General features: G+C 40.6%; 1 protein-coding gene across 2 annotated transcripts in view; it reads left to right on the forward strand.

The window, feature by feature from the left end:
- The window catches only part of HS6ST3 (heparan sulfate 6-O-sulfotransferase 3), a 178,922-nt gene extending 173,015 nt beyond the window's left edge, over positions 1-5,907 (forward strand). For both annotated transcript variants that reach the window (XM_058548393.1, XM_058548394.1), the window contains one exon: positions 1,235-5,907. In XM_058548393.1, coding sequence (XP_058404376.1) covers positions 1,235-1,943 — 709 coding nt within the window. In that variant the 3' untranslated portion in view covers positions 1,944-5,907. The remainder of the gene's footprint in view (positions 1-1,234) is intronic.
- The last annotated feature ends 9,411 nt before the right edge of the window (positions 5,908-15,318 follow it).

The following is a 15,318-nucleotide window of genomic DNA, read 5'->3' on the forward strand; positions in this document are numbered from 1 at the left end:
AAAAGGACCTCTAGGCTCTGCATGAACACTCCTGGTGACAGAAGTCGGGTGGACAGACCATTGGTAGGCTGCTTAAATGATAAGAGTTTTTCTTATTTTTGAATCGATATTTGCTTTCCTCTAACGCCCACTCTTATGTCTTTATCTGTCTACTTTTCCAACTCTCTTCTTGCTTTCTTTTGCCCTTTTAAGCCAGAGGTACCCTGATCTTTACCTGATCACTCTGAAGCTAACCATTTGTAAAATATTTTTCTTCTTAACATTCCATTAGATGTCATTAGATGAGATAAGACCTATAATTATAATAACCAAAGCACTTGACAATTAACAGGCACTCAATAAATAGTAGTTCCATTTTTGTTTTTAAAATACCACTATGGTGCACAGGAAAACACAGGGGTTCTGAAATCAAATAGGCTTAGATTCGATTGTATTGCAAGTATTAACTTGCTTTAGGATCTTGCGCTACATATTTCACCTTTCTGAGTCTCTGTGTTCTCAGCTTTTTTTAAAAAAAAGATGTCATGATAAAACCCATTTTACAGAGTCGTGTTGAGGATCATCTGTGCTGGTATCCGTAAAGCACTTAGCAGAGATCCTAGCACACAGAAGGTGCTCAGTAAATGTTAGTTTAGTTTCCATATATAACACATCCTTCCCCAAGCCCACCTACCTCATGATCCAGAATAGCATATATATACTATATATATAGTGTAAAGAGAAAAGATTAAGGAGCATTGGCTTCCAGCTTTGCCCTTTCTAGTCTCAAGACCTTGGATAAATCACTTTACTTCCTTGCATGTTTCCTTATCAAATAGTACCATGTCTACTACAAAGGTTTGTTGTAAGGATCAAATAAAATATCAGACAGGCAATAACTTTCAAAAATCATGGTGTGTTCTCTTAATGTAAGGTATTGTTATTGCCAGTAGTAATTTATCCTTGAATAATTGCAGAATGAAAGAATGATCTAGTGCCCCCACCACATCCCTCCTCACACTGGTGCAGGGAGGAAAAGCCCAGCAAACTTTGTATTGAAAACCGATCCATGCGTCTTTATGGAAACATGTGCATATGGGGACATTTGTCTGATAGGTGCAAATCCAGACAAACACTCACATGGGAACATTTGGCAGAGGAGCCCATTGACTAAATGCTGATATAAACACCACAGAAGTCCAGAATCCTAGAGTTATATTGTCAACAACTGACACTCTTCTCTAATTTCTTCCAGGAATTTCTATTACATCACAATGTTGCGGGATCCAGTGTCACGTTACCTGAGCGAGTGGAAACACGTCCAGAGAGGGGCCACGTGGAAAACCTCCCTCCACATGTGTGATGGGAGAAGCCCCACCCCCGATGAACTGCCTACCTGCTACCCTGGGGACGACTGGTCTGGGGTCAGCTTGCGGGAGTTCATGGACTGCAGCTACAACCTGGCCAACAACCGCCAAGTGCGCATGCTGGCTGACCTCAGCCTGGTGGGCTGCTACAACTTGACTTTCATGAACGAGAGCGAAAGAAACACCATCCTGTTGCAGAGCGCGAAAAACAACCTGAAGAACATGGCCTTCTTTGGGCTCACGGAATTCCAGAGGAAGACACAGTTTCTCTTTGAGAGGACATTCAACCTCAAGTTCATCTCCCCGTTCACGCAGTTCAACATCACGCGGGCTTCCAACGTGGAGATCAACGAGGGCGCCCGCCAGCGCATCGAGGAGCTAAACTTCCTGGACATGCAGCTTTATGAGTATGCAAAAGATCTCTTCCAGCAGCGCTACCACCACACCAAGCAGCTAGAGCACCAGAGGCACCGGCAAAAGAGGCGAGAGGAGAGGAGGCTGCAGCGGGAGCACAGGGGCCACCGGTGGCCTAAAGAGGGTGGGAACACAGAGGGGGCTGTCACTGAGGACTACAACAGCCAGGTAGTGAGATGGTGACCCCCTGCCCTCTCCTCCCTTGGGATGGGGAGGATAAGCAGGCGCACTGGCCTTCTGTGGTGTAAGCTTGGAGAACATTGGACCATTCTGAGGGCATCTGACTGTATGTGGCTTGATTTGGAACCTGCTTCCTCTTTGTCTTCATCTTTATCCAGTGGAGATGATCCATCTTGTTCTTTTTTTCCTGACGTTTTTCAGTCTGTGAGATTAAATAGGACAGGAATGCATCCAATCTAGGCCACTTTAGAAGGTTAAGGAGAGAAGCTCCGGCAAGGAAACAGTCCTTGCAATCTCCTTTGCAGCAGCACAGGTCATACGTTGAGCAACTGGAACCCACAGAGGCACACATGAAAGGCCGAATAATGGCTTGGATGTTCTGCTGAAACAGATCTGTTTCATACTGTCTCTGTAATGGAAATATTGGTCTATTTAAAGAGAGAAATAGAAGTCCCTTTTAGCACTTAGATGAGGTATTCCGCCAGCTCTCACTTGGCTGTTGACTCTCATCTTTGAACTCTAATGGAATGTGGTTTCTATCATAAGTAGAGTTACGTGTTTTGTTGTTGCAATTGTTTTTAAACAAGATTATCCTACTATTGACTGTCACTAGAGACTCACATCTCACAAAGCCCCTCATCTTAGCCCTGATCCATGCTTCCTCCTCTATCTTTTAGGGAAATGGCTAGTGGATTCAAAACAGGGGTGCCTGTGGCCCCTGAGAAATGAACAATTGGTAGGGGCATTTAGGAGAAAATGTGCTTATTAACTAATGCTTAAGGAGATCACACTTTACCAATTTTTGTTTTCAATGTAAGGAATGAATGATAAATTAAGGAGAGGATAACTATGTGTCTAACGTTTCCATTCCTGCTACAGAACCTTAGTTTTTTAAAGACTTTTTCAGAGTTCTACCTGTTTGGAGCAGTCATCTTTTGTGCGGCCCTGCCAAGTTTGAAATTCTGCTATCACAGGGGAAAAGACATTTAAAAAGAATTTGGCCCAAAGAATAGGAGCTTAGCTAACATGTACGCAAAATATATTCAAGGTCACTAAACAAATAATAACTGATTTAGGCCAGGAGTCACGGAACTCAATGGGGTGGTTATCCAGGGAGTTTAAACAGATTCTACTTCCTAATGTCTTGAATATCTCCAGCCTGATAACTTTTTATCCCCACATGAACTTTACCTATTGTGAGACCATGGCTACAGCCAGCAAATCAAGCTGGAGTGTATAAAACTGGACCAAAAAATGTGCTGCATTGCCAAGGGCTTCTTATTTTCACTTTTCCCAATCACAACTACAATAACACAAAGTTTGTTGAATAGTACGGGGAGACGTACGGAAGCAGGAATAGAAAGCTCTCACCTAGCATTCAGTAGAAGGATCAGAGTGGGTAGAAGGTATCACAAAAGATTGATTTGATCAATCCTTTCAAGGAGCTGAAGGCAAAATGAGTGAAACCCGCAAATCAGATGGAAAAGCCGATTTCATTGATATCCAACATGTTTGATGTTTAAGCCAGCTTTACATAAGCCACAGCTCAGTCTTTAGAATACTCTCTTTGGGGTTGAGAGTCAATCAACCCACAAGCATTCATGGAGTGCCTGCCTGCACGGAGGGGAGCCCAGTGTCTCCATCAAAGAGACATCTGAAGAAGCGGCTTAGGTCCTTCTCTCACTACACTTGGCCTCCTCCGTCATGGGAGGGAAGGCATGATTGGGGACCTCACTCATGCCAGGAACTGTGGGAGGCCCTTTTCATACCTTAAATCTATTCACAACAAGGTAGATATTATTAGTCCCAATTTCATAAATGAGAAGACTGAAACACACAGTAGCTTCCTCATGGATTGTAGCTAGGTCTGGCTGACTGCACAGTGCAAGCTCTTTTAACTCCATCATGTTTTCCATATGGGATAAAATCTTTCTGCCAGTCAGGAAGAAGACAGCTGTTATTGTCCAAAAGCGTTTGTCTCCAACCCTTGTGAGTGGCACAAGTGTGACAGCACCAAGCCAGCAGTGACCCAGAGTCATGCTGCCTTGGGTGAATCCAGCCCTCTCCATGTCACTGACCCATCAATGAGCTGAGAGATTGATGACTTTTTAGGCAATTCTTGAGCCATATATGAGGGTGAGTTAAAGGGCCATGTAAATTTGCTTGTTAGTTGGTAGAGATTAAGCTCCAGAATATTAGTGTTTCCCTTTCCAATGATTTGTTCCAAAAGTAGGGAGGGAAGGAGGATTGCAGCTGGGATTAAGGAGCATCTCTCTCTCTCTCTATCTTCACGTTTCAATGTGAGGATCTAACACTCTGCATAGAATGGCAGGACTGCAAATTATCCTTCTGCCTGCCCCTGTGACACACACACACACACACACACACACACACATATGCACAATAACAGTCCAGTATTTTGTCATGTGGAAAATCAAAACAAGTTAGAAAGCATTCGGATTGTTTCTTTTAAACTCATTTTAAATTTTGGCAGGGAATTCATGCATAGCTGAGACTTGGAGGCAGGCTCTGCTAACTTCACACTGTTCCTTAGGCACCTCGGGATTTATATCAAAAGGCTTTCCATGGCCTTGCCGCTGAAGTCATGATGTATGGTGCTCCACTTGAGACCAGATATCAGGACGTTCGGGGGAGAAACCATCTCTTTGTGTTGGCCTGAGGCCAGTGCTGAGCAAATTAAAAAGACCGACATGGGTTTCCTTCCTCATATCATTTCATTCTAAAGCAGCGCTTGTCATATCCCTGGGGTCCTATGTTGATAGAAATGAAGAGGTAGGGACGCAGTTTGTTCTCTGAAAATTGACTGCACACCAACATGCTGAGTGAAGCTCAGAGAAGTGATGCAAACAGAAGTCATCTGGGCCTAAGGATCTATGGGAAGTCAGCAGCCTTCAGACTTAAGATCCTAAACCAAATCAATTTCAGATACATTAGTGTTAAAAGCCCAAGAAGAGGGGGAAAAAAAAAGAATTCCCCTGGTAGTTCCACATCCCATTGACTACTAGGACTTCCAGGTAGACATTTTTTCCCTTCTCTTGGCAATGGCAGCTCCAGTAACCAGATTGGGATGAGGTATCCTTGTGTGTGTGTGTATATATGTTTATTATTAAGGACTAAAATACATACTATCTATTCTATATCCTTCTAATTTTTTGGCAGGCTACTCTTTCTAGAGAAAAACTTGCCCTGACAATTATTTGGATATGTTCTCTAATAATTGATAACATTACCAATCAGTTAAATTATAAAAGTGTGTTTCTTATCATCTAAAGGAGACAACTTTGTCATAAACAGTTTAATCAAAGGTTTGAAATATGAGGACTTGTTCAAAAGTCTGAGTAGAGATAGTATTAATATGGGGAAGAAAGTCTACCAGATAGGCCTAGCCAGGAGGTGAGCGTAGATCACTACAAAATAAATATAAGTCTACTGGAGAGGATTCCCGTTTGGCTGCCTTAACAGAGAAACTCAAAACAACAGTGACTTCATTAAGATTCAAGCTATTGCTCTCTTACTTAAAAGACAGACTGCTTTGATGACTCTGGTGTGTGACATGACCAGAAACCCAGGCTCTGTCTTGTTGCTCTTTATCCTAATGTGCAAGCTTCCATCTCACAGTCCAAGATGTGTGCTGCAGCTCCTGCCATCTCATTTACATTGAAAACAGCAGAAAGGAAATGGAGGGAAGTTGCACATACCACTTCCAGTCACATCTTATGGGCTAAAGCCTAGCCATTAGCTACATCTAGCTGTAAAGAAGGCCAGGAAATGTCTTTATTCATGATTGCCATGTGCCTTGATAAATATGAGGGTTCTATTATTAAAGAAACAATGTGAAAATTAATACTGATAAAAACTATCAGTCTCTGACACAAAAGGGAATTGAAAAATATTTCAAGTGTTTTTCAACATCATCTGTTTCGTCATGTGTTTTGCAAAGGATAAGATTAAAAATTCATAACTTTGTATGGTATTTAATGCTTTTCAAGACATTTGTACATTTAGTATCTCATTTGATCTTCGCTACATTCTTATATGTTAAACAGAACCTCTATTCACTATCCCATTTGATAGTTTGATGTGGAGATTCAGAGACGTTGAAAGATTTCTCAAAGATTCTAGTTTACTAACAAGAAAGTTCCTCAGAGACCCAGTCTTTTGACTTTACAGCTGTTCCTATACTTTATGCTGCTCAGCGTGGGTATTGGGATTGGGTATTGCAAGAATATGAAATCTAAATATTTATTGATTTATATCCTCATTGACCTTCTCATGGAACTTCAGTGACTTAGAAAATGCCAAGGAAATGGGTAGAGTTGGCCCTTAACCCCCCTGCCTCCACTGAGGGAGCCTCTTATCAGGAGTGAAATGTCCAAGAGATGGGCAGTGTTGCAGGGGAGATGGAGAAGCAGAGACACGCAACACCTCTAACTGGATGTGCACCCCATCTGATCCAAAAACTGTTCAAAATGAAGGCTGAGGGAATGTGCTCACAACTCCTTGGGGAAGCTCAGTGTTAGAAATATTTAGAATCAGTAGCAGCCTGAATGGTGAAGCTTAAGAAGTGATCAACAGAACCCCTGCTCAACAAGTCTCCCTTCTTCTTTACTGCTTCCCTAGGCCCCTGGAATTTTATCAGCAACTTATTGCTTTGGTTCTTAAAGGTTTTATTTGGTGTTAAATGAGTCCCTTTGCACATTTGCCGGAGAGAGAAAATGCTTTAAGCTGTCATAAGCTAATGCCTTCACACGGAAAGGCTATCTGATTCCTCTCCAACTATGACCTCTAGCTGAGAAGAAAGTCCTGTGTAATGGGATCATGCAGAGGTGGGGGGTAGGAAGAGTCGAGGTAACTATAGAGGAAAGTAGGGCTTCTAAAAGGGAAGCAGGTCTGACAAAAGTGGAAAGATGAGGCCTTAAATATGTGCCAGGAAATACTAAAAAATAGCAAAATGACTAACATACAGTTTCTGTCCTCAAGAAAAAGGGCAGGCAGGAGACATGTGGATTATAATTCTTTTAGCCATTTGAAAGAGCCAAAAAGGGCCTGAGGCTCCTGAGACAGGAGCAGAGCATTGGGATGGTTTAAGAGACTGAAGTGAAGGCTGACTAAGTTGGAGGAGTTGAATGAAAAGGGAAGCTGAGTGGGACTTAGAAAAAGAATACCCTGGTCTGATCACAACTGCGTCTCTAAGGTTTTCCTTTCCCATAGTTATTGTGCCTCGACTGGGCACCAGAACTCCATCTGAAAATCTCCAGGCTGGGTATTAGGGCTGGCTGAGTCTGATGACTCTACGCAGTTGCGTCATCTCTGGGAAGGATGCATGGGTCTTTTTCCAAGGCACTTACGGCTTCCTTCTTATCCCCTTCCTCCATCTCTACTGGACGTAAGCCAGCTATTCTCTCACCACTTTCATCTTGGACACCTCTGAACTAACTCCCTAAACCTGAATTGCCCTTCTGTGCAAGTAGTCAGGTTCTGAGACCCGTGTGTTTTGTAGCCTAATGGATGGAGTGTACATGGACCTATCTTCACCACACACTGACAGTACCAACCTACGTTGCAGAGGTGCCTAGATTTCCAGAGAATTAGCCTTGCTTTGAACACCAGCAACATCTGCAAGACAAAAGCCCCTGAACTTCAGACAGGGACTCGAGGTAACAGAACTCAGATCTGAGAACACAGAAGCACAGATGTTTCTTGAGCCTGTGTTGTCTGCAGAAAAGACTGTGCTGTCATCCTTGGGCACATTAAGTGGAGCCTCTGTGAGTCACCTGTTCTGCTGCACTGTGGGAACTCATCAAAGGGCCTGATGTTAGTCCTGAAAAACCCCAGTTTCTGCCGGGGAAAACCGCGTCCTAAGGAAGCAGAGTTCGTGTGATTTAGTCCTCATCACGTTTATCTCCCACCGTGTCATTTTTTTAATCATATGGTCATCTTTTCTTTTATCCTTCTGTTTTTTTCCCCCCAGAAGTACTTTCTGGGTTTTGCTTGCATTATTTTTCACTTAATGTATCAAAGATGAAAAATGTTGGAAAAAAATCTGGACTTCTATCTGGTGCCCCATTTTAATGTAAAGATAGTTATTCAATAGATAGTAAATTATTTCTCCTAAGAGATATTTCCTTTTGTTTCTGTGCAATAATATGTATGAATTCGGGTACTAGGAGATTGTATTGTGACATTATCAACCCTCATTGCTATTTAAAAATGATAGTTTGTAGAACTGAGGATTTCCATTGATGTGAAGCACAATTTAATGAATAAGTTAACATATTAAACTGTTGTGATGTCAAGAACAATTGTTTTCCCCTGTGCTTTTGTTAGATATTTTTGCAAAATGAGAAAAGTTGGTTAAACACTTTAAGGGATTTATGGAAATTGAATCCACAGGATCAGCTTTGTCAAACTCTAAAAATCCATGCTTTGGATACAAATGTGGTTATTGGATGTGAAACTTTAAAGGCATAAAAGATAAAGAAAATATAGATCGAAACAATTTAAAATCTCTGAGGCTAGGGAGGATTTCACAGGCTCTCAAACACATAAGCTTCTAAAAGGATGGTTCTTAGTGACTCTCCCATTCACTGCCCACCCCAGCACCTTGACATTCACTGTGAAACGTGAAACAGCACCCTGGAGCTGAAGAGAAGGCAAAGACTTGGGAAAAAGCGGTGGGAGAGAAAAACAGAGATTGGAGCAAATGAGTTTGGAAATCAATCTAAAAGACAGAAAGGAGAAAAGGAGGAAGGGAGAAAAGGGAAGAGAGAGAAAGAACAGAAAAAGAAAAACACAAACAACAGTAGTGAAATCTAATTTGGGTCTCGCCACAATTTCAATGTGTATGGTTTGCCAGATTTCTAAAAAATGACTAGACCCTATAGCATAAGCAAAGAAAGAGAAAATTAACTTCTAGTAGAGGAAAACTTCCTTCGTTCAAAAATCCCTTGAATGGCGCAATTTATCATTTTCTTTTTGTTCTGTAGAAGTGGGATTTGTGGATTCCTTCCTTGCTGTAGGTTAGTGATATTCAGAGCCTTAGAAAAATGTCATTTGACCACATCCCTCTATGAAGTGAGAATCATATGCAAAGGGAACTTGACTTGGAACAATTGAAGTAGCTATAAGAAAGGCTCCAAAAGACAGCAGAAGTTACATACAGACACACACAAACACACACACATAGAGAGGAAAACATTTTGGAAATAGATCATGAAAGGAAATAGATCAAAATAATCATCTTTCAAAAAAGCCTCGGGAGCCGGCCCCATGGCATAGCGGTTAAGTGCACGCGCCCCGCTACTGGCGGCCCGGGTTTGGATATCGGGCGTGCACCGACGCACCGCTTGTCAGGCCATGCTGAGGTGGTGTCCCACACACAGCAACTAGAAGGATGTGCAACTACAACATACAACTATCTGCTGGGGCTTTGGGGAGAAAAAGGAGGAGGATTGGCAATAGAGGTTAGCTCAGGGCCAGTCTTCCTCAGCAAAAAGAGGAGGATTAGCATGAATGTTAGCTCACGGCTGATCTTCCTCACAAAAAAAAAAAAAAGAAAGAAAAGCCTCAGATAAGAGAAGGACTAAGGAACCCTCAAGATTTACTTCTTTCCCCCCATTCAGTTTGGAAATAGTGTTGAAAATAAGATTGAGCAAAATGTCCAAAATGTTATTGAAAATCTGTTCTCAAAATAGTACTGTTTCATTCTCACACATCAGTTTTCATACCAAATATAAATTTTAAAATTAATGGAATCTAATTCAGCACAAGTTTTTCTTTACTTTATAAACAATGTAATTGTTTTTTATGATTACAAAGTAATATATGATCTTAGATAATTTGGAAAATACAAGGTACTAAAAAGCCCGTAAATTAGAGAGTCAAACTCCAACATTATTTTGATCTATTTCCTTTCATATTTTTTATGCATTAGGAATTAGACTAAAATTTTAAATAACAAATATTTTAGGAAATCAGAATCATGCCATCTATGCAATATAAATACATATATTAACATCTTAACACCCATTCTTTGAAAATATAATTAATAGCTGCATATAAATTTACCATTTCCCTATTTTTGGGCATTCTGGTCATTTCCAATTTTTCCACTAATATAAATATCACTAAAATGAATTTATTTGCACTGAGGCAGCATGTACATAAGTGTCTTCGTTCACCTGTTGAGAGAGGACAGTGGACTGCTTGGTTGTATCTTCCCAACAACTTGGAATGAAAATGTATTGAAGATTGTCAAAATTACATAGATGCAGCTAAATGAATTGTGAGAAAATTGAAATAAATGTTATCCATATAATCAAAGAAAATTATATATGTCTCTCCAGAAACACCTACCTGACCCTGAACTGAAGCTCTCATTTCCCAAGATGCTGGGAGTGTTAGCTACTCTCTCGCAAGGACCTGCCCTCCTCCAAGGTCATGCCACATTTGGGACGATGCTGTATTGAATGATGCTGTTGTGGAGGTAAAGGCCAGGTCTTTTTTTCTTTTCTTTTTTTTTTTTTGTTGAGGAAGATTAGCCCTGAGCTAACATCTGTTGCCAATCCTCCTCTTTTTGCTGAGGAAGACTGGCCCTGGGCTAACATCCGTGCCCATCTTCCTCCACTTTATATGGGACACCATCACAGCATGGCTTGACAAGCTGTGCGTCCGTTGATGCCCGGGATCCGAACCTGCGGACCCCAGGCCGCCGAACTGGAGCGTGTGCACTCAACCGCTATGCCACAGGGCCGGCCCCAAGGCCAGGTCTTTTGACTGGTGACATCTCAGTCCAAAGTGCCCTGTAGGATCAGCTGAGGACTTCATTACAAAGCATCCTCATTCACTCTCTGCCTCTCCCCCTCCTGCGGCCCTCCCTCCCCAACAGGTGTGTCCTCAGTCAACCTTCCGCTCACACACCCCCACCTCGGACTCTGCTCTCCAGGAACCTAGACGTCCATAGAACCCCACGTTCTGGCCTCCGAAGACTTCTGCTGAGTTTCCTCCTTGTTCCAGCACCTGCAGATTTCCATTCCTGTCTTTTGAGCTCAGTTACGTTTTAAGTTATTTTGGCATATTTCGTCCAACATTTCTGCTGTTTATTGTTGTAAGAAGCCTCTGTGTTAGCTCAAAGTTCCTAGAAACAAGTTTGACCTTAAATTTTTAACTCTTTGATTCTGTTTCCGCTGCTTTTGCACTATTCGGCACTTCGTCACCTTTTTTCTATTTCAAGACTCCAGATTTTTGCCATTAAGTTTCACTCCTTTTCTGCTTTTTCAGACTTTTCTCTCTGTTTGCTCATCTCTTTCATAAACCTCCCAATTTGTATTCATTCCTTGAATAATATTTTTCTTTTCCTATTTAGGCGTATATTTTATATATTCTACTTTACTTTTCCACTTCCTAATTTTCATTTTCAATTTTAATCTTACATTTATTCCTGATTTTTCATCTTAATTTTCTTTCATTTTTTATTTATGGCTTTCAAACCTTTATTTCATTGGTCTAATTTTTTATCTTTCTTTTTTGTGAGGAAGATCGGCCCTGAGCTAACATCTGCCAATCCTCCTCTTTTTTTTTTTGCTGAGGAAGATTGGCCCTGGGCTAACATCCATGCCCATCTTCCTCCACTTTATATGGGATGCCGCCACAGCATGGCTTGCCAAGTGGTGCATTGGTGCGCACCTGGGATCCGAACTGGCGAACTCCGGGCCACCGCAGCAGAGCGCGTGAACTTAACTGCTTGCGCCACCGGGCTGGCCCTATCTTTTATTTTAAATCATACCAATTTATCTATCTCTTAATACTTAACCTTTCATTTTTATTGACAGTTTATCTCATACTCAATTTTTCTATTGAAATTTATTTCAACTTCTCACTGTCGGCTGTGAGTGTCCCTTCATTTTGAGACAAACTTGTTTTACTCCTATAATTTTTAATCAACATTTTGTGCTCAGGTAATTGTGCCTGCACAGTTGCTACTTTCTAAACTCTGTTGAGGTTCCTTTGGGGCTTTGTATGTGCTCAATTTTTGTAAAAATTTCATAGATACCTGAAAAGAATATGGATTGTATTGTTAAATTATATATATTATATAGACATCTCTCTATATAATATAAATATGTATAAATAAATTACAGTCATGCACAGCACAATGACATTTCAGTCGATGATGAACTGCATACACAACATATAATCTTATGGTGGTTCTATAGGCACCATAGATCCTATGTGTGCAGTAGGCTGTACCATCTAGGTTTGTGTAAGTACACTCTATGATGTTCACACAGTGACAAAATTACTTAATGACATGTTTTTCAGATGAATCCTGTCATAAGTGATGCATGACTGTATACATATAACTATATATTACATCTATATCCTTGTGTATAATTATTTAAATTATACTACACATATGTATAAACACACATATAAACGCATATATATATATATATAACTAATTTATCAAAGACAAAGTGTGCGCTAAAATCTCTCACTATAAGTGTGTGTCATTTCATAACAGTTTTTAGCTTATATATTTTGGTGATTTTCTATTTAGTGTTTATGACTTCCATATTCTTTACTAAGGGAGCTACCATTCAATATAAAATGACCCCTTTTGTATCATTTAATACTTTTTGCTTTAAATTCTACTTTCATTTAATATGATTTTTGACTTTTTGTAATTTGCAATTAACATGTAGTTTAATTTTTCCTCACGTAGTGTGTCTTTGTCTTTTAGTTTGTGAACTGTACTGACTTATAAATTACTATCGTCTGTTGTTTTCTTGTTTTATGATTTCTACGACTTATGCTTCTTTTCTGTTGTATTTTCTCTTGTTTTCATAGGCTATGATTTCTTTGGAATCGATGTTAAGATTGCGTCCAAATTTATTTGACTTTCCTTCGTGTAATTTGAAGGAACATTTATATGCTTCTCTCATCCTATTTCCGATTGTTTAACACCTCAAGTAACAACCCTGGATTAGATATAATCTTGGAGTTTAGATTCATATTGTTGTTGTTATACTGTTATTATAGTTTATTATAACTATGTCTAAGGAGGTGAGAGAGTAAAAATTAGGCAAATTGTTATACTCATCCTAACGTGGACCTACTGAGTTACTTTCAAAAGTCAAAGTCCTCAGGCTTCTGGGTGACACTTGCATGTATCTGATCATTTAAATTATTCAAACGGTTGTCGCATGTGAAATAAGAAGATATGAAGATAAAGAGGAAATTAGGACTCACAAATTGGTGTTTCAAAGCCATGGGGACAGCTAGCTTTCAGGATGTCATCAGTTCCTGTAAATATGTCTATTACAGTGAGAAAAAAGTTAAAGGAGTGAAAATTTTATCAGGACTCTAAAAATGCAATTGTTTCAATTTAATTTATGACTAACTAAACCCATCATAATATACACACAAAAAAGGTAATGAAGTAACCTTCTGTAGTAGGTAGGAGGGTTCTTTTTTAATTTAAGAATATAATTTAAAAATATTTCTGAGTAAGAACACTGGCTGTCTTTATATCAAGGTAACTGTTATTGAATAAACATAACATAAGGAATTCTTTTCTGGAAAGGAAAGATAGTGCCTTCACAAATCCATGGTGCTCGCTTTATCTGGGGCACAGCCAGGTGCTAATGCCCTCCCCACCTATCTCTATGCCTACAGGTGTTAGATGACAAGAAGTCATTAAGTCCTTGCAAATCAGGGCATCACTCCCAGGAGCCCTGTGGGAAGCCTGCCAGTTAAGTTTTAAGAAGAAGCATATATATTACTGTTCTCCTAAGAAGCCACTACTGATGGTTAGTATTCACAAGTGCAGCTGCAAGTCGCAGCCAGTAATCCCCCCACCACCCTCATATTGCTCCCCATGTGAAGGTAGAAGCTAAGCACGATGTATTAGCTCAGTCACTGCTGAAGAGCCACTATCCTCTCCTAATGTCGTCATTTTCTTTGCTCTCTAGGAGAGAAAGCCATCCCTAGGTGAGATTCTGAAATTTAGAAAAGGTACATGATACATTCATCATCATACTATGACATTGCACATCCTGGTGTTATTAGTTACCAATTTGACTCAAAGTCATTAGAGCAAGCTTTCATAATTTTCAACAATCCCAAAACTCAGATTACCAAATTTGTACCCTCCATAACAATTTCTATGACTCGGTAGAGGATCAGGAGAGATTCCACAACTTCCTTACCATCTTCTAAATCTATAGCCCAGAATGATATTAATTTAACTCTTTTCAATGTCTCCTTCCTTCCTTTCTTTTTAGTATTCCTTTCTTCTTTCCATTTTGAAAAGCATTCACTAGAATTTTCTATAAGCCAGGAAGCTAGATGCTAAAGTTAAAAAAATAGGGTCCTGGGCCCGGCCTTGTGGCCAAGTGGTTAAAGTTCTACGCACTCTGCTTGAGTGGCCTGGGTTCGTGGGTTTGTATCCTGGGTGTGGACCTTCTCCACTCACCAGAAATGTTGTGGTGGTGTCCTACATACAAAATAGAGGAAGATTGGCATGGATGTTAGCTCAGGGCTAATCTTTCTCAAGCAAAAAAAAAAAAAGTGAGGAGGATTGGCAATGGATGTTAGCTCAAAAAAAAGAAAAAAGAATATGTTCCTTCTGATCCAAAACACTGTAATATTTTTAGCAATCTCTCTAGCATCCACAGGCCAAGTGACAGGTGTCATGGAGAAGGCTCTTGCCTTGCGCCCCAGAAATATGTCAGGGAATCTCTCCACCCTCAACCGTCTGAACCTGCACACTACACCTTTCTCGTCCTGTGTTTTACACAGTTTATTCCAGATCAGCACTTTGCTCTGTTCTCAGACACCCTCAGCCTGGACAGTCTTCCCTTCTCTTGTGCCATGACCCAAACCACAGACCAGCTCTACCCATGCCACGCCCAGCTCAGCATCCTGGCATCCAGCTGTACACAGGCCTGGGCTCCTAGCTGCCAGGGATTGAAGGGCAGGGGCGTCTGTGCCCTCTTTGATCCTATACCCTAGACTTAAGTTCCTGTGGGTCAAGGACAACTTCTGCCTGTGCACCATTGTCTAATAGCACTCAGCCTGGCACATAGTGGATACTCAGCATACACTCGATGAATGAACTAGGAGGTGAAAGAATCAATAAGAGAATGAATTCAGTTTATCCTCTTGGGCAAGCTAAGCAAATCCCACAGTGATCACAATGACCTGTATTCTGACGAGTCCGAAATAGACAGTGCTCTCTAGATATCCTTACTTTTAGTGAACTAACGAACACCTTTACCTAAATGTCTTCCACTCACTCCCTCAATTCAACTCATCCACAATGAAACTCATTATCTGCTCCTTTTCCATCTGAAAA

The sequence above is a fragment of the Diceros bicornis genome, chromosome 9 (genome assembly GCF_020826845.1).
Source record: "Diceros bicornis minor isolate mBicDic1 chromosome 9, mDicBic1.mat.cur, whole genome shotgun sequence".
Lineage (NCBI taxonomy): Eukaryota > Metazoa > Chordata > Mammalia > Perissodactyla > Rhinocerotidae > Diceros > Diceros bicornis.